Below are 22,248 nucleotides of genomic sequence, written 5' to 3'. Positions count from 1 at the left end.
GCTTTTATAATTCTGTTGCTTGCAGTTTGTACCACATACCTGCAAAAACGCTAACATTTATTCCAGCCGCTACGAACAGTAGCGGAAAACCCCCAAAAGGCGATCGGGCCTGAGGAAGCTGCTGCTGGGTTCCCAGAGCACCGCCGTATGTCGGAGTCTGCTCGCCTCTGAGAGCGAAATAAAGCCTACATATCCCTAACAAAAGTGCTCTGTTAAGGATATAAGGAACAATCAGGTCTCTGATATAACAGGAAGCCAATGAAGAGAAGCTAGGATAGGAGAAATATGATCTCTACTTTTAATTTTGATCAGAACTCTGGCTGCAGCATTTTGGATCAGCTGCAGTCTTTTAACTACAGTTTGTGGACTTCCTGATAGTATGTCTTCCTGGTTCTGCTGGAGGTTTCTTCCTGTTAAAAGGGAGATTTTCCTCTCCACTGTCGCTACAAGCATGCTTAGTGTGAGGGATTGTATTTGAGTCAGTGAGTCAATGCAATCAACTGGTTTTCCTTAGATAGAAAACTTTGAATCAATTTGACTGTATGATCTGGTTGAACTGTAAAATGCCTTGAGATGACTTGTATTGTGAATTGCCGCTATATAAATAAACTGAATTGAATTGAATTGAATTAAAGAATTACAATAGTCCAGTCTTGAAGTAACAAATGCATTGACTAGTTTCTCAGCATCAACATTGGACAGGATATTTAAGATTTTTGCAATATACCAGACCTAGAAAAGGAAATTCTAGTAACTGGTATGTGTTTGAAATGACATGTCTTGATAAAAAAAGAAACTGGTTACATTTTCTCTGCCAAATCTGCTGTTCACATTTCCTTTGACTAACCTCAAAAACATGCTTGTAACTGAAGTCTTTCAGTGATGCAGAGCTTTGCAACTTGTTATGATTTCACTGTTCTCATGAAACGTCTGGAGTTCACATGATACTAGGGGAAAGTAATAAAGGAAAAGTAGGAGAAAAAGCAGGAAGCTGCAGTGGAATTTCCACACCCTGATGTGGGTGGACCCCGTCTGCATTATAGAAAGGAGAGGGCAGTTTTCCCCCTCTCTTCCCCCTCTTGCTTCTATGCATTCACATCCCTCCCAACCTTCTTTTTCTGCTTGGATAATATAGGCCATGTTGAAACAATACGAAAAGGAAAGGCCATGGGGTGCTATGGCAGCAAACGGAGAAGTGGTCCTCACTGTTTCTTTTCTTTAGATGGTGAGTTTTGAGGGGGTTGGGTGTGTGTGTAGAAAATTGGCAGGGATGAGGGTTGAGGGCTATTTAAAAGAATGATGTAAGATGGGATTCAGAGGCATAAAGCAGAGGGAGGGGTTGCTGATGTAAAAGTAGTACAGAAACATGGCCTAGAAAAGGCAAGTGAATGTTTTCATGGGGTTGAGAAATCTTTCCGTCTGGCTGTGTCCGAATGTTGTCTAAATGAGCTTTGAAAAAACTTTTCCAGCTGGCCAAAAAAATATAGTTACCTGACAGTATTTAGTTTGCTCTTTACTCAAGCTTACATTTTAGATATATATGAATAATTCACAAGGATGAGAAGAAATATTAAATGCCGTTTTTAGATAATTATTTTGTGTTGAACTAATAGCCATACTTAAACCTAAAAAATATTTCAAACATATTTGTTGGCAAAAGCATGCATTTTTTTTTTTTTTCGGATACTGTTTTTATCCTGAAACTCTCCCCAGTCCAATGTTTACCCAGTATGCCTAATGTTTGATCATTTACCTTAGATATGTTTGTGATCAAGTGAATATTTAATTATCAAAATTGATGTGTAAGAAGAATGCAATTAATTATGTGAAATTTGTAAAACCAACTTGTTACTGAGAGAAATGGGTCAGAGCATCTCAAGAATTTCAAATGTATATAATTAAGTTGTCAAGCACAGGTTATGTCCAAAGGCGGGTTGTAAGGATAGAGGTTGGTTGCAATGGCTTGAAGCAATGACTCACTGCAATTAAATCGCTAAAGATGTTAAAGGTCTGATGTTATGCTTTTTCTTAAAGCCTTTCAAAGTCACTCATAGGTAAACATATATGTTTAAATAATGCCTTTAGAACTACATGAGTATTAACTTTTTGTGGAATGTAGTTGTTTTCTTACAATCCCACAGAAAAACGCTTTCCTTCAAAGCAAAGCAACTTAGCCATTAGCTAAAAAGAGAGGTTGCTGCCCTCTGCAGATTAGCTGCTGAAAGAGCTAGTTTGTCTTAACTTTGAGCCATAATTATCACACTCTGCCTCATATCACTTCTCTGTTGAAAAAGCATTTGCAATTGCATTTTAACAAGTTTAGATTCAAAATAATTGCTTACATTTGAATGATATTATTGTTGGAGGCTGGAGAAGTGCCTCTCTTCTCCAGCAGAGTCCGCTGTGGATCCTCCTGAGCAGAGCCCTCTGCACAGCTGCTGCTCGTTACCATCATCAGGAGGACCCTCTACTTAAGCTGTCTTCAGACCTTGCCTCAACGCCGCAGTGTTGAGCCAGTTGGTTAGCACCTAAGCCCTGAACCTCTGAGAACTTTGCTTGCTCTGAGATCCTGACAGGATCCTAATCTTGTCTCTGTTTTTCCAGGAAAACCTGATCCTCCTTCGTGAAGCTCTGGAAGAGCTTAACCCACCGAGCCTGCCCTCAGAGCCAAACCAGAGGACTTCCCCTGGATTCTCTCGCAGCTCTGGACCAAGAGCTGGAAATCCAAAGTCAAGATCTGCTACCTTTCTAGAAGCAAGACGCTGAAGCAGCTAACGGACTCAGCTAATCAGACTCTCTCCAGTTCCAACAACCTTCCTCTCCAAGATCCATTCAAGGACCCACAAGGTACAAACCAGAGACTATCTAAGGACAAACCGCTAAGAGCCCAGCTAACTAACTGTCTTCCTCACAGACTCCGGTGAACCCGTTTGCCCAGGACCTGAACCAGAACATACTATCGTTGGATATTATTCAATAAACTCTGTAAACTTTTCATCTGTTTCCTGCCTCGTGGTGTTCTGCATAATTGGGTCACATTCGTGTACCGATCATGACAATTATAATAATAAGCAGAAATACTAAATACAGTTCCATATAATGATTTTTTGTTAAACAGTAACAAACCTTAAACCGAGTAACAAGTTTAAACTTTTGGTTGCAAAACCCATAATCAAGCTTTTCAGATAAATACCAATGAGTATATTAGATAGCTGTTAATACTATTTAGCCTCTTTGCAAAATTGTTTAAATTCTGCCTTACTGAAGAGCTTAAAGCATGAACTTGTAGGTTTCCTTACTTCATCTCAATAATACAGTATCTACATCTGCAATTTAAGATCGCTACTCCGAAACCTTTTTTTTATTGTTTGTCCCTCAATCACTCAGATTGGACTTACTGAAGAACTATGGAGCGTTTGCCATGAGTCAATCAAAGTAACAATTTTTGCACAAGTTTCTTGAAGATTGCATTATAAAATAGTCGAAAGCTTAAAGAAGTTGATTTTACTTGACATAAGGCCTTAAAGGCTTATAGAAATGTATCATAATACACAGTACATTAAACTGTGAGACTTCATCTTCAGAGTCCAGATTGCTTAGTCATACCTGATGGTTGAGTAGGAAAGATTGAGCTGCCAAAAATAGAAAAATATTTCAGGAGGCTTAAATGGAAAAATCAGGGTCACTTAAAGGCTAACAAACCCACTAAATGAGCAAGATCTTAGTCCAATCCAACATCTTTGGGACTTTTTGGCTCCACCTCATAATTTGCAGGAACTTAATGAATGTTTTTCTGATATCTTGTTGCCAGATACCCAACACATCTTCAGAGCTCGAGTGGAGTTAACCCCATCCTGGGTGTGGGATGCTTTGACATATTAAAAGGGAGCAACCAAATATTAGGGTTGTTATTTCATTATGTTTGACTGTTTTATAAAATGGCTTACATAAAAGTTAGCTGTTTTATGTAATGATTTACATACTGTTTCTAGGATCAGTAGGCAGGAGGATATTTAACCTTTGACATATGTATGACATATCCTATAAACACATTTTATTATATTGATGTCATGCATTGCTTAACTAAAGTAAAGATTCTCACAATGTAAAGTTACATAATCTAACTGAATCCACCATTTACCACCCTGTTGACATTAAACATTGAAAATATGCAAAAGGAAAATATGACTATATTATCATAAATTGTTTTGGAAGTTTTCATTTTTGTTATGTTGCTTGTTCAAACTTTAATTTTTTAAGTGAAACATTTGATCTTTAAATAACCTAGAATGTAAGTATCTCATATTTTATCTGCCTAATGTTCTGTTTATAAAGACAAATAGGTTACATGGCTCCATCATGTGGCACTAAAGAGTATTGCAGGTAGATGTTTAGTAGGTCAGGATAAACTGTCCACAATATGACCTTATAATGTTTCTTTATTTAGCCCACTAAAGCGGTCAGCGTGACTTTGTTGTATGTACTTTGTGTGAGGATTTACACTATAATTTGAAAGCCTGAAAGACGCTTATTTTGCTGTTCGGTATTTGGTAGAAGTTTATTTGATCTAATATATATTTATTTTGCGTTACAGCCTGCTGTATGAAATATTTCAACGCGCACTTCTGTTTGATTCAGCTCTGGCGACGGGAGCGAGCACCGCGTAAAGCGCGCGCGCGCACGTATTTTTTTATGGGGGTTTATTTATCGGGGCGCGCGTTGAGTTGGCACGGGCGCGCGGTTGTCATTTAAATCCTCGGCTATCCGTTGCCACAGTGAGCTTGCACCGCAGCAGTTTTGAGCAAGGCATGCGAAGTAATTTTCCAGACCACCAAGCAGACAAGGACGCGTTTTCAGTCTCTCAGCATGGGAAACCTGGCGCTCTCCACCAGGTAACAAACCTGCTTTGATATATTCAGGAAAAAGGAGACAGGTTGCTAATAAATTATCCTAAAACCCGCTGGAATTATATAGAAATGCCTTCCAGTATCCTCTATCCTTAGATTTAGCCTCTATTATAAAGATATAAATGGAAATAATGCTTTCTTTCCTTTTTAGCGGTTAGTTATCTCTGGTTAAAGTATAGTAGGCCTGTATAAGTAGCCTCATTATAAATGGAAATCTGCTACCTCCATTTAATATGATTTGGATGTGTTTTAAATTAATGAATTTGGAGATATCACACCCTAATCTATAGCTCTAGGCCTTTACAGAAAGATGTCTTCTAGTCTTTGCAAAGGCTGCAGCAAACCCAGCGGTTTTGGATGCCTAAATGATCAGTTTGATAGGTGAACAGGTTTTTATCTGGCAGTTTTCTATGTTTATTTCAGCAAATGGCACAGAAAATGAACCTGCAAATATTCTCAAATCATATCAAAGTTTAATGAAAAAAGGTTTATGTTTATTGAAATATATGTGCTTTTTGTATCAGTGCATACAGAATTAACACAATGTGGGCAATTAGCCTTCTGTTGCACCACTTTATCTTTTAACACCACTTGGTTTCCTTACTTAACAACTCTTGCTTAATAACTCATTACACATTAGGCAATTGGATCTTACAGTGTTGTTCGCTGTAAGTTGTGATTTTTCCTTAAATAGATCCCTTCTACTTAGATAATAAAACCCAACTGGAAATTTGATGTTGAAAATGTGTTTGTTTCTTTTTTGTACAGATTTTAACAAATGCCAATTTTAGTGCTGTATTGTTTTTATTTTAGCCAAAGTAGGAATATTGCAGGTTTTAGAACTGAAGTTGTGCAACATTGCGATTAAAGGGATCTGGTTAATCCTTTATCTCAGTTCTCTTCTATTAAAATATGTTGACATTATTAAAAAAAAATCATTACCTTTATGGAAACAGATATCTAGTTTTATCTTAAGCTTTGTTACAAAACCCAATGTTTTCAGATGTCTAAACTTTATTTTTTTTATACAACAAGAATAATTGATCTATAAATCTGAATTATCTTTTTTTATGTAGTTTTTTCAGGACTGATGCAACCCCCTCGGACCCAGTCCACTCAGAGAGCTTTGTAGCCAGAAGAATTTGCAATGGTGTAATGTATTACTACACTCCAATGACTGCAGCTGAGAACCAGACGGTGTACGTTGCCAAAGACTCTCCGACCACAGCAGATCTGCACCCCATCTCATCTTCAGTGTCCTCAGAAACACTTTCCCACACAGCTATTTCCTCCCAGCAGCATTTAGGTGCTGCTTCCCATTCTCGCCCTCTTCTCCTCTTCTTCTCCTGGCTCGGTGCCCAACCTGGGGCCGTAGCCAAGTACAGGGACCTCTACCTCGACCGTGGTATGGATGTCCTCCTTGTCCAGAGCAGTGTTATGCACTTCCTGTGGCCTCAATGGGGGCTCAACTATGGGTTGGAGATTTTGAATATTTTAGAGGAGCCTCCTTTCACAGACAGGCTCATATTGGTTCATGCATCTTCCATTGGTGGCTTCACTTTCACCCAGCTGCTCACCCACATTACTCAGCAACCAAAGCAGCACGCTGGCCTGGCCCACAGAGTGATAGGACACATTTATGACAGTCTAGTAGTTGGCTCCCTGGATCACATGGCGACAGGTGAGTGAAACTGATGCATCACAATTGTATCAGAGCTCAGGTTACTATTGTGTTTTGTGCATCATAACTTTCTATAATTAATTAACTCCTGACCCAGTGCTCCAGTTTGTTAGAGGTGTAGGATCTCCTATTTATTTCCTGTTTTAGGACACTAGTTATGCAACCTTTTTTTGTCTAGTCCAGGAAAGGCTCCATTAGGTAAACACATCAGGTGTTTTTAATTTACAGTTCATAGTAGGCAGAAAACCGCTCAACAGTTTGTTTTAATTTTTAAGGCCACTTTATTACAAATTTAGCCTGATCAAATAAACAAAAGAAAATATAAAAGCAATGCAATTTACTGTGTATTTTTAAAGACCAAAAATAAATGAACATTCTGTAGATTATTCATAGCTCTCTTTCATCTCTGCAAATGTTATATTCTACATCCTCTGTATAAATATATGATTCATTACAAAGCATTAATATTTCTTTAACTGTTTAATACTCAACCACAAAACAACACATCCTTCAATGTAATTAATTTTAATTTTATGCTACAGTGTACATTTATCTGTTTTTCAGGACTTGGCAAGACTTTGTTGCCCCGTTTAGAGGGCTTCATCAAAACTACCGCCATGCTCTACTTCAGGCTGTTCAAGTCCCAGACTGCAGACATATACGAGAACGGTGTCCAGGTTTTCTACAACAGCCCTGTTACTTCCCCAGCACTCTTCTTCTTCTGTGAAAATGATGCAATGTGTAGCCCTGCTGTCCTGGAAAGACTGATGGACTTCTGGAGGCGAAGGGGAGTGTCTGTTGACAGCAGGAAGTGGAAAAAGTCCACACATGCCGCCCATCTGCGATGTCACCCAGAAGACTACCTTTCTACATTGCAGCACTTTTTAAACTCCCTGTCTGTTCCTTCTCTTCAATCTAACATTTGAACTGTCTGGAAAAAATTCACTTTTAACTATTTTCATTGTATTTACTCACCATAAACCCCTATTTAAAGCAGAACGCACTTTTATCAAGAACGACTTTTATGTTGTAGTTTGAGTTTGTTTGTTTTTTATTTGAAAAACCAACTTGTGAACATTTTCCTCAACTCTGACTTATTTTTGGGTTGTAATTAAGATTACATTTGAAGTATTTAGAAGCTTACTATAACACTTGTTTGCACAATAACTACTTTATCAGTAGCTGATTAATAATGGTGTTCTGCATAGTATTGCTCTGGTCATAAAGAGCATGAGTTATATTTGTGTATATAGTTATGGTTGATTTCCGACAAAAACAATATCTATTGTGCTTATTTAGCCTATTTTTTAACAATATAGGATATTTTTGTCGACACATTTTGCAATTTTAAACCTGAAAGTATTAATAGTGGTTGATCTGAGTTAGCAGAAGAGGTGGAGGAGGGTTAGCTGGAGGCTGGTGGTGTAACCAGTGAAAGGATACTGCAGGGTTTTGTTCCAGTTTACTGAAGTGAGTATATTGGGGCGGAGCCTTCATCAGCCAGTAATAAAATAGGTCAATGATGCAGTGACCAGATGCTGAGAGTATTGGTGCATTAGGGTGAATGCAGAGATTATTGTCTTTTGTTGAATGAAAAACATTTCATGAGCAGAGACATAAAATGAAGCCCTTATTTTGAATAAGGAAAAAGACAAAGAACATCTACAAAACCCAGTGTTGTGAAGTAATAATCTGTACAATATGCTGTTGTTCTTTGGTTTGATTCAAGCTTATGTTGAAGTGTTCAAAACTTGTTTTCCTGTTTCTAAGACCATAAGATCCTTAGGATCTTGGCACATTATGCTGATGGCTCAGTCAGCAATAGATATGTTGTAATTATTGTTAGTTTGAGCATTGCTGTTGTTTCTAGTGTCAGAAAATGTTGTCAAAAAGTTGAGATTATATAACGGTTCTTTTTGCTCTCTGAGGAAGCAGTGCAAGTCTCAGAGGCTCTCCTGTACAAAGGAGCATGACTGGCTAAAGTTTCAGTATCGTATTAATAATTAAAGGTCAGTTTTAGGGAACACGACAGAAGCTATAGTTACCTTTACTGGACACCAAACCACATGTTGCTTTAAAGTGAAAGGGTTTTTTTTTTCTTCAATTTAAAGTATTAGTCTTTTTATTTTCCCTTGTACATTGAACTATTTGCTTCCAAAGATGTCCTACAGTCTCATGCTAAAATAAACTGATGATTAAAATAGTTTTTTTTAGAATCCATTCCAAACAGAAATGGAATCATGGGAGCAAATAAGAACATGTCAATAAGTATTCTAAGTATGTGCTTGTTTGTCATTGGAGAACAACTGATCTATTTAGCCTCAATAACGCCTAAGTTCGTTTTTTTAATCAAGGAAAAAATAAGAAACTGAAGGAAAAAAAGAAGGACACCTTTTACATAAATACATATTCCCGAATATAGACTTTAAGCGGTGGGATTTCAACCACATTTGCCTCTCAACAATATCTCGAGGTTCTCATCAATAGATGGAAGTTCATCCTTTGGGCCAAAGACTCAACATTTTTTATTTTCAGTGTTCCAGTCCTGCCTAATTATATATTTCTATTTTATAGAGAGTGTCACATTTTACCCTAAAACCTTAAGATACAGACAGTTCATATAGCATTCTTTTCCAAGACAAATATTTTGTCATAGACTGTTCTAGCGTCTAAATCTAAATATTCTGTTTTTTATTTATCTTTATAATATATATATATATATATATATTTATATAGTTCTGCATAATTATGACGACTCTTTGTAAAATAATAAGATCTCCTTAAAATGCAATAATTTTGCAGATGGTTAAAACCTTTTTTGTAAACAAAAAACAACCAAAAAAAGAAAAATGAATTCTATTAAATATATTTATTGGACAACTTCAATATAAAAAAAGTTTTGTTGAGGTAACAAAATATGAAAAGAAAAAAAAAAAGTTAATTTAACAAATCAATGTTTTTTTTCAATATAATAAAAAAATGCACTTGGCTGTATAGATTTTTTTCCTTAAAGTGCTTCTGCTTAAAACTGTGTCATAAGTTTTCAATAAGAACTACTTACAAAAGTAATGTTAATTCATATGCATTTTAAAGCAGTTACCATCTGCCTAAAGCTTATACCAATAAAATATCTCTTTGGCTTAAGTATTTATTTATTTAGCAGTTAAATATCTCTATAAAAACACATAAAAATATAAATATTGACATCATTGCACCATTTTTGTTAAATATAAGCATATTTGTCAACACACCTCAAGTTTGTCCTTATTTAAAAGAAGGTTCTCCAGGTAGTTCTGTACTTTTGCCAACGTCACATAGTGCTGACTGTCAGGGAACAAATACACAGGGGGCTCCCTACTTGTTTTTTCCTGGATGGGACAGTCAATTATTAAGGCGAGAGAGCGCACTCTTTTGTCCAGACCGGAAACATCAGCTTGAATCTGCTTCAGGAGATCTGTGAACGGGCTCTGCAGTTCATTATCTAAATACTCAAGGTAGAGGCTGATGCCAGTCAGTCCATTGATGGCTGGAGTGGATACTTCTATCCGTGAGGTTACCTGCCATGGTGGGAAATAGGAACATATAAGAAAAAAGTTGTTGCAATGCTTTCTGGTTCTCTTTTCTAAGGGTTTGCAAATCTTGCTCATAGAAACTCAATAGAAGCATTTGATGCATTAAGTACTGTGCATACCTCATTCTCCAGTTTCTTAATGTGAACTAGAGTTATCTGAATAATGTTTTGAATGATGTGTATGTTATTTCTGATGGAGTTGCTCTGAATTGGAAGAGCTGTGCACTCAGGAGCTGCGATTAGAGAGAGCACCAAAAGGGCCAGAGCGATGCACATCTTGAAAAATGAAATGGAAAAAGTCATACTTAGACATCATAAAACAAGAACTCAATAAACTGCCACAAAAATGATATGTTTAGATTATTTTAGCACTTCAATATAACAGATGAATATATGTTTGATGCTCTATAAAAGTCAAGTAAGTTTTTTTTTCCTTCCTAAAAATATGTGATGTTTTTCCTTACCTTTGTATTTTGACTTCTGTTTGTCCTTAAGTGGCAATGAATGAAAGTCATAGCTCTTCCCTTGTAACAGATGTCATTTAAATAGTCGTCCCCCAGCATAAGTCCTGTCTGGTCTTGCCTGGGTCTTTTCCCGTCCTCTCTCTTCCCCTTTGGCTCAAACCTGAGTTTGACCCTGCTAGGTAAGTTAGTAAATCCATACTCGAAACCATGAGAACAGGGGCTGACTCAATCTTTTTGGGCCCACGCACATCCTGTTTAATTCCTATTAGGATGTCATTTACTGGAAAACATACAGGTAAATGTGATGGATAAGTTGTACACCTCTACATGATAAAAAGGGTATTTTAATGGTTTTAAATCAGAGTAATAAAGAAATGCTTTAAAAAAAAAACTTTTTCCCACAGTATTACTAGCGGTCCTAGAAATCTGTAAGAAGAAAAAAAGTCCACTGTCATCATATTGAAAATGCAATAATGCTTGATTTAGTTTGGTGTTCTGTCAAGGCTCAGAACACAGGACCCAGATTTCAGGCAAGATAGACAGTGGAATAACTTAAAAGTGTTTATTTAAACAAGCTGATCTGCAGAAGCAGGAGCTAGGGCATCTATCACAGGAATGTCTATATGGGAGAAACACAGGTTAGTGATCACTAAAACGGATGGAGGATGATTAGGAACTCGTGAGTCACTAACTTGTTTAGACAGTTCAGTCCATGCACAGAGAAAGAGGATGATCCCAGCCGGTAGGCTGACTAGACGCTGCGGATGCTGTCAAGAGAGTTCAAGATGCGGAAGGCTGCAGAGCTGACAGGAGGTCAGATCCGATGGACGAAGGAAGGCAGGATAATCCACAGGTTGAAGTAAAGAGGCATTTCCAGTCCACAGAAGAATCCACCAGGCGTCCGATGACAGGTCAGGCAAGCAGATCAGACTGGGGCAGGCAGGCTCAAAAATTAGAATACAGAAACAGGTCATGATGAGGCAAGCAGAACACTATAGTAATGCCACAAAAACCTTCTACACCAAAGACTCAAGAGTAATCTGGTACACGGTTGGGACCAAAGAGTTAGAAGCAGGAGCAGGTGGATCAGATGAGGAGTGATGAGAAACGGGGCAGAGCTAGACAGGTGAATGAAATGAGTAATCAAGCCAGCCATCAGCGCCAAAATCATGACAGTTCTTGGGTTTGCTAAGGTAAAATTCTGCCATTATATTGGTTCTTGACATTAAGTAATTTTTTATTAGGCTGAGAGCAGCATAGAAAGACCTGCGGCAATGTAAAGTCTGTCTGCTACATGTGGCAGTCTGACAAAGAATCAGTGGCATCATGTGAAAAGAGATGAGGACAAGACATGTCTATCTATGGTAGACATGTGGAGCTTTTTTAAAACTCGACTGGACCAATATCACCAAGTCAGAATTTGGGTGCTGTTAGAGTCCTATCAAAGCCCGGAAAAAAAAAAAAAAACACATCTCAACATAGTACTAGTTTGAGGTGCACCCTTTTATTGTTTTCTCTTATCTTTTAAAATACGCTGTATATATGTTCAATGAACAACACAGCAGCATTGGATAAATATATTTTAGATTTGTTTAAATTGAATAATTTTTTCATTATTGTTTTTAATGCTTTGGTTTAATCTTGATTTAAGTCATTATATATGGAAAAAGTACTGTGGTATCTGTTGGCATATATAATCACCTTTTTTAGCGTTCTTCCCTGTTTAGAAATTTGTTTAAAGACTATTTCAGTTGTACTATTATGAGAAAGTTGTATAAATAAAACCTAAATCCTAAAAAAAATTAAAATGTTTTCTCCTTTTTTGAATTCATCATGTAACTCTTGAAACCATTGATTTTTGAGTGAATTTCCCCTGTGTCTATTATGAAACTGATCAACGTTAACACAAAATTTTAAGTCAACTCTTAAATCCAACTGTTCTTTTTTTCAGATGTGCACATATAAACTCACCTGAATGGTTTGAAAAGGAGATGTAGTAAGCAGAAGCTTATTAAATTTCAATCTTTGCTCTAAGATTCAGCTTACATTTTGTTGAGATTAGAAGTGTTAGAGTGAAAACAAAACCAAAACGGGACAGATGCCGACAGTTATTCTTGTCTGACTTCTTAAGAAATGTGAGTGTTTGGCAACATTTGCAGATTTTTCCAACAACATTAACTGCCTTTATGATAAGATATCTACAGTAGGACTTGAGATATTAACTTAAAATATAAAAAGATTGTTTTGCAAAAGCTTTAGTAACTTTCAATGTTGGCAATGTTATAAACTGTGGACTTTGAAGATTTGATCTCATCCACATGGTCCCAATCATAACCAATTTAATTATTTTCCTTTTGAGTTGATTTGATCATTTAAAATAAACATCATTAGAGTGCTCTATATGAAAAACAAAAAACCACAACATTTCCTTATTTTCATATCTGTTTTCATAAAACGAAATCCCAACCTCTCTTACGCAATAACTAAACCTGATGTTTTGTAAGAGTTGGATGCACAAGAAAATGCTTTGTCTCAGTGTGGGAAAAAATTGTATCTGGGAAGATATATTAATTGGAAGGCATCCTTTGATCAATTCCAGTAAGTCAACATAGCAGACAACCGTTGCTAGGAAACCACTGTTGTATTATTTTAATGAACTTCTGCTATGTCACAAGATGTATTTCCATCCACTGCTGAATAATTTTTACAGCAGAATATTGTGTTGGTGATGGGAGAGTCTGACCAGTCAAGCCTGTACATCCCAACGGTTCTTAATGGGTCAAGGGTCTAATTTCTTTGTTGGCCCGTCCATGGGAGGGGAGGGGTGGTCGCTCGGAGAGCATTCGCTCTCTCACATTGAATCCTGTCATTGTAATCTTGGAATATGCCTGTGTAGTTGGAGAGGAAAAGGTAACTGATGGAATAAACTGTTCAATCAATTCAATTATTCAGATAGCTGACTTAATTTCTTGGGTGCAAAATGTTGTTGAAACTCGACCTGACCAGCTGTAGCGAGTTCAGTTCATAGCTGAAGGCGTGAAAAGGTAATCAGTTCACCTGCCTTTATTTTACCCTGAGGTGGCCATCCCTCTGAAACAGGATAAACCTAAACTTCATCCATTCTTCCAGACTCAAGAATTTATGATTTCTAGAAAACTGTTGCCTTTTGTCCCACCTAACCTTACTGATGTTTTTCTTATGGCTATAAAGCTGTGTATTGCCAGTCATTTCAGTTCTCTGTGCATTTTGTGTGTGAAAATGCAGTTATTTTTACTATTAAAATATATGAAAATATATGAGTTTGAATGTGTTTTTATTATGTGATTTGATTTGGAATGTTGAACTGTTTTACAATCAAGAGCATTCAGTATGTTTTTTCAAACAAGTGCGTTTTTTTTTTTTTTAAGACGATGTTTTGGACAATACTTAAGTTAACTGCAGTAGTTTCTGCAATGTCTCTACATAATGGGTTGTCATAGCTACAGTACCTCAAACTAATGCAAAAAAAGAATGAAAACCTTTTTTTTAACTGCAAGTAATAGAGATATGTACCCATTGTTTTTGTTTAACTTTTTTTTTTATAAGCCTTCAAACTGATCTAAACATATTTTTTCCCAACACAAATTATTTAAAGTAACTTCCAAATTAACCAGTTGCTTTTAACAAATGGTGTCTTGAGTCTAGTTTTATTATTTATATGCACAATGTAATAAATACCATACTTTGACCATTTTGAATCCTTAAGCTAGTATTAATTAATTAAAGCTAATCTAAAATTAAGGATTATTTCAATAACAGCAGCTAATTTAAAAACTAGTATAAAAAAATAAAAACAAAATTCAGTGAATTAGATAAAAATAAATGTTACAGGCAAATAAGATAAAATTTTTCCAAAAGTATAATAACCTTGCTCAGATATTCTTTGCATGATACATGCTAATGATCTGACCATTTTTGAATAAACTTGCATCTTTTCTAAAACCACAGGTTTCTTTTCACATGTTTGTTGAAGATGGAGCGGTTGGATTTAGGGGGAAATCCAGAGGGGGGCAAAGCAGGGCAGCTGCCCCTCCTGCTGTAGAGCTTTGGCCCCCCAACTGCCCCTCTACTTTAATATAATAAAAACTTATATACTTAGAAAGGCCAATTGCATTTTCCCCAAAACCCCTAACAGCCTTTATTTACTTTACAATGGTGGTTAGGTTTTTAGGGCTGTCTGTCTGTCTGTCTGTGTACAGGATGACTTGAAAAGTTAAGAACGGATTTTAATGATTTATTTTAGCAAAGGTCCACCTCCGTCTAAGGAACAATCCATTATATTTTAGTGATGATCCACCGCAGAACCAGAATACAGGAACTTCTTAAAGGTTTCTTTAACATTATTTGGTGGAACAAGCAATTTCCATCTTCATCTGGTTTGGATTTCATATCAACAGCCCCATTAGAAATACCTTTGGGCTACAGTAATATATTTCATACTTATTTTCCTGCTGTATAGTTACCAGTGATGTCCCACTAACCTGATTGCTGTTTCTGGAGCAGTTGTGTGAATCAACTAGATAAGAAAGACCAGATAAATTGTCAATAATGTTGCTGGTCTTTAGCTGTATTTATCCTCACACTGGGTATGCCCTCACAACTTTGGCATCAGATTAAGATTTAATCCCTAAACTTCAATTCTGAAGATGCAAGATGGAACATTTTTGAATTTTGAGTTGCAATATTTGACACTTTGACAAAAACTCACCAGTAAATTACCTTTTACTGTAAGTCTATATATTTAGACAAAGACTCCAACTATTAACATTATAATGAAGATACCTGCAAAAAGAAAAAAAGCAAATACAAAATTATCCTTTTTATTCATTTTCTTAAGGGAAAATAACGACATAGTATGAAGGCAAAATAAAAAAAATGTTTATATAGCTAAAGAATACAGCATTCAAGGACTCTGGTCAAAGTGATGGCTTAAAGATAAACTAAATCAATTTCAAAGGTGACCAAATTAAATCTATTACATCAGTTATACAAAGAGTATTAGGACAGTTATGATAACCTTTTTATTTTTCAGGGGCAGACATCAAAACACTGATTATGATTTAAACCTTAACCACAGGACAAGATTTAAAAGCAACATCGTTTTGGAGCCCTACCTGCAAAAGATGTTAGCTTGATATTACCCATCAGTTCTTAGTTCTCTGTGATTTACCGCATAAAGACAACATATTCAAGTAATAGGTTTTGTTAAATGGCAACTAAAATACACACACAAAAAAAAACACAAAAAAAGGTGCATGAAAAATATGTATGTATAATTACCTCCTTTTTAAAATAAATCTGATGTTTTATGTACTGCCCAATAAGGTCATGCTTCTGTCACACAGGCACTTTTTGAATAGATCAAGAATTTAGAATGAGGTAAGCAAAAGTCTGAGATGTAGGCAGTTGAACCAACTAATACAGCTTTATGATTTCATGAAATAAAATAATAGATTTAAGTACAATTTATTTAGCTCATTAAGCTAAAATAAAATACGATTGCCAATACCTGAAAACTCTAAACAGAACTTGAAATCTATTCATTCAAATGCACCACTGACATTATAACTAATAATACTTTGACAGGACCAAAGGACTTTTGAACAATAATTTTTTTAATGTATTACAGAAACCATTATAATTGTTGCAATGGTTTGTATTTTTTATTTTTTGTCATTAATGCATTGCCTTTTGCTGATTGCAATACCAAATAAATCCTCAGGAGGGCTATGTTCACCCAGCTACTGACAGGCTTTCTAAATAGTATGGTTTGTCTCCTCACTCCACACTATTTTTTTTCCACTTTTCCAGATTATTTTTTCCAAAGCCATTTAAAAATAGGGAAAGCCTTGAAATATTTGGGAAATTCAACTTGTATTTTAATGCATCTCTTACTTTATCAAAACAAAACATAATCTGAGCTCCAAATATAAGAGGCCATCGACAAAATAAAAGATAAATGCAGCAAAATGTATTTGACAAATAAGTAAGTAGTTAAACCGCTGCCTTTTGCCTTTGGTTACAAAATCAATTTACTCTGTTACAAGAGGAGGAAGAGCAAAATTGCATCCACACCCCACGTTTCTGTCTGATGACATGGATGAGTCACTGCCCTATTTCCAAGGGCGATGTGTGACACACAAATAGAGGGGGCGTTGTTTAAACTGGGAATATCCAGCTCCAGTCAGAAGAACCTGTTTGGCTATTGGTGGCTGCAGGCACTCAGACATTACGTAAAAAGACTTTCCACCTGCACCTGGTCTGTTTTCTGTCATTTTGGAGGAGGGAGTGTATTGTTTGGGAGAATTGCTGTAGTTTCTCTTTTAAACTTGGAATTAGAAATCTTTAATGTGTTTGGGTTTATCTTAAAGATGTTTGTTTTAAGAGATGGCATCAAACACCAAAAGAAAAATGAAATGATATAAAGATAGAAAAAAGGGAAAGCACAACATTAAAACACAGAGTGATCTGTGTAATATAACCTGTTTTGTGTGGCTAATTGTGTTTTCTGCAAAGCAATACTGTTGGTGTTTGTGTGTAACATTTATTAAGAGCATGTCCATGCCCTGTAAGCAATGACGTCACAAAGTCTTTTTCAAAGCACATAAAGTCCCTCTGGTTTTGATACATCAAGTCCACTGTCAAGGCTCATGGCTTTGTATAAATAATCACATTAATTTAACACATAGTACATCAAAGGCTTAGAGCAACGTGTCCATTTATCCTCAACGTTGTCATTCACCGCTTGCATCCTGTTTTTGGGCTTCTTATAGGGGGAAGCTTTCTAATCTAGATGCAATACAGTGGACACTGAAAATGTGAAGCACAGGGGATAGATATTTGTTTAAAAGCATGTAACAATTAATAAAAGATTTTTTATGCAGCCTCTAAAATTGTAATCACAGTTGCTTTGTATACAATGAACATTCAGCTACTTCCTTAGATAAACTTTTCAGATTTACTCATATAAAACATTCTTTTTAGGCCACACCCTCTTCAGTGAATGTTTGATCCAAGTTTCTTCTTCATTTTAGAAAAAAAAAAAGTTTTGACACAGCAAAAGCCTTGGGGTTCAGAGATAAGTTGTGTTTCATCAGAGAGAATGAGTGACGTCTGCTTCAGATGCCAGAATCCACTGCAGATACTTTTTGGGGTAAGGGCTTCCTGGCTACTGCCTTAGGAACAGCAAGCCCAGACCGCAAAAAGACCCACAAAGGACAAATGTCTGGTATTTTTCTTTTCTTTTCCCCAAGGTGGTTTCCTCAGGACCTAGAGGAAGAAGAGAAATATTTAGCAATTTGCAATGATTTAAAAGATGAGTAGGTTTTAGCAAATAAAAGTCACTTCTTCCTTATGTGTCAATAGGCATTTTCAGAAAATGCATGTAGGATATTAAAAAATCCTCTAAGATAGTAAAATTGCAAACGTTGAAATACTTTATAGTCATATGCCTAAAAGTATTTTGCCTGAACAAAGGTCTTTGATCCAGACGGTTGTTGACCCAGACTGCATTTGCTATCTTCTGTGGTAGGTATTGTAATGGTTTTGTCTACAACAAAGACTAATAGATCATGCTAAAGGGTTAAAAAATTAATTAAAATATTAATATTTTCTGCTGAAGTACATTAACCAAAATGCTGCTATTCTATTCCACATAAGTCAACATCTTGACTGGTGTTGCTCCATTTCTTGTATCATTTTTTGTGGGGATGCTGTGAACCTCTGAAATTCACTGATTATGGTTCTTTATCCAAATGTGATAAACAAGTGTTGCGTTCCTTTCAAAGAAGAAGCATGATTCAGTTTAAAATCAGAGAGAACACAGTTTTTGAGCTTTATACTTTAGGAATCTCCTCTACAGCAGCACACATCCTGTTTAGAAACAGATGCTGCTAACTTTGAATTAAAAGACTTCATAGAAAAACATGAAAAATGTACTTAGCATAAAAAGTTTAATGAGCTTCACACACCCCTCTCCAGTTGATCATAGTCTCCCACTGGGACACAAGCAACAGATAAATTATCTCTCTAATATAGAAAATGACCACCTGACAAAATATATGCAATAGGTTTTATAAAGTTTTGTGTGTATGGAACTGGTCTTGTGATTTATCTGACTATTTGGCTACAGTCTAAACACCTTTCTGCAAATGTAAAACCATTGTTTTTTTTTGTTTTTTTTTTTTACACAAATCTAAACAGAATTCAGCACCAATAAAATCACTAAATGTATTTAACCTAATGTAATATTTTTTCAACACAATTGTTCCACAAACTAAGCTGAAGAGCATTTACAAATTTACGAACGGTTCTCGATACAAATTCAAACACAACTAGTTTATATCTGGTCATTTACAGTAAACCTATCAAGAGAATTGCATTTAAACAACAACAGCAAAAAAAACCCCAAAAACAAATCACCTCTGAAACAAACTACACAATATATATATATATATATATATATATATCCAGTTCTAGAGATATACAATTAAGTATGAAAAGTTAATCTTCTGCTTTACATAGAACCCTCACATCATAACTCATATTAGTTCATTATATCCTGCACCCATCATCTCCAGGCAAAAACATTAAACTATAGAAAAAAAAATACATTAAAATGTTAAAACAAATAGCATGTTTCTCAAATATAGCTGCTAATAATATGCTGTTTATGCAATACAACACCTGCAAAACCACTATGTTGTAAATGCAATACAAAAACACAAAGTGAACCAATCACATAAAACTGAACCATCAAAAACTCAAATTCAACATTCAAGGAATGCAATTTATTAAAAAATATCTTCCCTGTCAACAGTTTATGTCTCACTATTAGACATTTTGACCTATTATAACTTCCTCATCTGCACTTTTTAAATATTTTTAAAAAGATTTTTGGCTTCATTGGTTACATAATGTAAGTTCACTTATTCTAATAATAAGTTACATGCATTACAATTTTCCTTTTTTGTAAAGAGTAACACTTTCAAAGTAAAATAAAACACCCCATTCTGATTATAAGCTGTTCCAGCCAAATAATTTCCTACCATATATGAGCTCTAAAGGATAAAGTATTGCTTTTAAGTGGGCATCTTAAGCTCTTGATCACAATACTGTAACTTTTCTTTTGAATTAGGGAAATTATGAGGTTTTTTTAATTCATGAAAGATTGTCAGTTACTTAAAATAAATGCAAACTAATTGGTTACATTTCCGAAAAACAAGAAATATTGGTACAATTTGTAAGCATATTCCATGGGGAGGACTGCAGTCTTAAAATTTCATGCTCCAATAAAGCACTGGTTTATAAAGATGGGCATAAAGGTAGTGTGTGTTGGAGATGTACACAGGCACATCTGGGTGAAGAGGCCTTTGCATATGTGTCCTCCTTCAAGACCAGGGTGGAGGGGGACCAACAACCTGGACCATCTGCACAGACACTTTTACCTTAACACATGAATTATACATACAAGAGAAAATAAATAAATAAATAAACTATTCATCTCTTATTTTCTAAAACGTAATTGGCGTACCTTGAAGTATCTGTAGCTACTTTAATCAAAGACAAATAAACAAATAAAACGAAGACTACTTCTGGTCAAAAAATACACTGAGCTGTCCATGGTTCTGAAACCGGCTCCGTCTGCGTGGTAAACGCCCTGCACTTGGAGGCCAGTTTATCAAAGAATTAATAAATACAAGCAAATGTGTTGGTGCCCAATAAATAAATAAAAGTAAAAAAAATCTTAACAACCCTTTCCATCAAATAATAATAATAACAATAATGATCATTTTCAATCGGCCATGGGCCATGGCTGAATTCTCTGCGCACGAATTGACACTTGTTGCCACAACGCCTTGATATCCGCAAAGTGTGCAACATTTGCGTGTGCACACCCGTGCACTTGGTGTAATCTCAGCCATTCTGTGTTAAATATAAGTAACGTGACTTTCCACACAAAAGACCCCCCCCACCACCACCACCACCACACACACACACACACACACAGACACAACCAACAACATCTCCATCATGATCACATACAAACACACCACACGCACACACACACACACACACCCATAGCCTGGCAGTGAAAATGAGTGGATCATTTTGATAAAGAAAAAATATTAGAAGCATCACTTTCTCTGTGAATTTTTTTAAACATTTTTTTGTTTTTTTTTCAGTCTGAATAAATGCAGCACATTTAATTACCTGCATCTCAGTTAGATTGCACATAAGAGCGTTCCTTCTGTTTCACAAAATACAGTGAGCGGTGTAAGAATTATAGTTACAGATAGTAGAGGTGTTTCTCCTTGGAGGTAATGCTGTAAATATAAGCACTACATATCGATGGATGCAGAGTTGGTGTTGCATCCGAACAGCAAGGCTTTGGACTAGATGGTGCACGTCTACAGCTGCGCGTTAATCATGAAGAATTACAATCAACTCGCTGAAACTCTACACTTTCGCTCTAATGTGTCTTTTTCGCATCAACGCGTCTCTCTGGTGGCCACTAACGTTTAAAAACGCGTGACACATTTCTCAATGTTATCTGGCAAACTGACCATAAAGACAAAACAGACTGGCGCCTTGTTGTTTTACTCACTTCTGCGATAAGCAGATCTAGTTTTAGTAATAAAAATAGAATAGACTCACCCAGTCGTCACCGATCCGAGGAAGCGTTGATCCTTCCCCCCATTTTCCTTTCCAATAATCCCTGGGAATTTGGACGGCACCCATTGATATGCAGCAGTAGGGTCCCCTCAGCACCACCGCCACCCCTCCACCTCCACCCTCTCACCCGCCCTCAATCATTTCTCTTCCCAGACGTCAGTCGCATCGGCTCCCTTTCATTTCGCTCTGTATTTATTCATTTATGATCCGTGCATTTCTTAATCTCAATCTTTATATTCTACCCTGCTTCTTCTCCGTCTCTTGAAAATGCTGCAAAACCTCTAATGGAAGCCACTCAATTCCTCCAGTCTGCTTCTTGCTGGTGACCTGCATTGACGTCATTGCGTCATTAGGTTTCCCCTGGAAACACGGGAGAGCCAAAAATAGAAACACATTAATTCAAACCCCAGGCTGGGGTAAGGGGGTTGGGGTAAGGGGTAGATGAGGGCTGGATTTGGCGACTATTTCTTTCTATCACTCTTTAATCTGACCCTCTAATCCACGCGGGAAACACACACGCACAATCCAGGAGCCCTTAGTCACTGGTTTCCACTCCGTGTTTTTTAAACAAAGAGATCTAGCTTTACTATTACAGAATAACTACTGAAGGTTAAAAAAAACAAAATAAAACAAAGCAAAAATTTGTCATGTACAATATAATACTTATACTGCATATAGTAATTAGTAATTGGTCGTAAATAGCCAAATAAACATTTAGTCAATTAAATGATCCTACAGTCTTAGGTTTTTTGATTTATCAAAATACGTTTTTTAAATGTCATTTGAGTAACTGAAATATATTTTAAGATAAATATATAATTTCATGAACAGTGTGATATCATATATCATAAAATTAGACAATTCTAGCTGTAATATCCTCAAGATATTACAGCTAGAATTGAATTACTCTGA

The 22,248-nt window shown here is 36.1% G+C and overlaps 2 protein-coding genes across 4 annotated transcripts; one reads left to right on the top strand and one right to left on the bottom strand.

The window, feature by feature from the left end:
* Nucleotides 1-1,099: 1,099 nt before the first annotated feature.
* Nucleotides 1,100-9,250, top strand: LOC107101662. 3 transcript variants are annotated; one of them, XM_015400657.1, is made up of 4 exons: nucleotides 1,100-1,225; nucleotides 3,812-3,904; nucleotides 5,984-6,588; nucleotides 7,153-9,250. In XM_015400657.1, exons 3-4 carry the CDS (start codon nucleotides 6,063-6,065, stop codon nucleotides 7,512-7,514), a joined length of 888 nt encoding a protein of 295 aa, XP_015256143.1. In that variant the 5' UTR covers nucleotides 1,100-1,225; nucleotides 3,812-3,904; nucleotides 5,984-6,062; the 3' UTR covers nucleotides 7,515-9,250. The 3 variants fall into 3 exon arrangements, with proteins under 3 accessions (XP_015256143.1, XP_015256144.1, XP_015256142.1); XM_015400658.1 differs by lacking the exon at nucleotides 3,812-3,904 and having other exon boundaries at nucleotides 1,104-1,225; XM_015400656.1 differs by lacking the exons at nucleotides 1,100-1,225; nucleotides 3,812-3,904 and adding an exon at nucleotides 4,453-4,892.
* Nucleotides 9,251-9,776: 526 nt separating this feature from the next.
* LOC107101664 (leptin-B-like) lies at nucleotides 9,777-10,811 on the bottom strand. Its single transcript, XM_015400660.1, has 2 exons — nucleotides 10,280-10,811; nucleotides 9,777-10,145 (listed from the first exon to the last, which is right to left on the bottom strand). The coding sequence occupies exons 1-2, from the start codon at nucleotides 10,460-10,462 to the stop codon at nucleotides 9,831-9,833; spliced, it is 498 nt and encodes a 165-aa protein (XP_015256146.1). The 5' UTR covers nucleotides 10,463-10,811; the 3' UTR covers nucleotides 9,777-9,830.
* Nucleotides 10,812-22,248: the final 11,437 nt, after the last annotated feature.

The sequence above is a fragment of the Cyprinodon variegatus genome, unplaced genomic scaffold (assembly GCF_000732505.1).
Source record: "Cyprinodon variegatus isolate N-32 unplaced genomic scaffold, C_variegatus-1.0 Scaffold1129, whole genome shotgun sequence".
Lineage (NCBI taxonomy): Eukaryota > Metazoa > Chordata > Actinopteri > Cyprinodontiformes > Cyprinodontidae > Cyprinodon > Cyprinodon variegatus.
The sequence above is the reverse complement of the archived record's forward strand: the minus strand, read 5'-3'. Positions and strand labels throughout refer to the sequence as shown.

Bases quoted from the DNA above. Each gene is read 5' to 3' on its own strand.
- LOC107101662 (XM_015400656.1), top strand. From the start codon at position 4,867: ATGGGAAACCTGGCGCTCTCCACCAG. The intron at 4,893-5,983 runs GTAACAAACCTG...TTTTTTATGTAG, and splicing joins AACCTGGCGCTCTCCACCAG to TTTTTTCAGGACTGATGCAA. The intron at 6,589-7,152 runs GTGAGTGAAACT...TCTGTTTTTCAG, and splicing joins CCTGGATCACATGGCGACAG to GACTTGGCAAGACTTTGTTG.
- LOC107101664 (XM_015400660.1), bottom strand. From the start codon at position 10,462: ATGACTTTTTCCATTTCATTTTTCAAGATGTGCATCGCTCTGGCCCTT. The intron at 10,146-10,279 runs GTATGCACAGTA...CCACCATGGCAG, and splicing joins TTAAGAAACTGGAGAATGAG to GTAACCTCACGGATAGAAGT.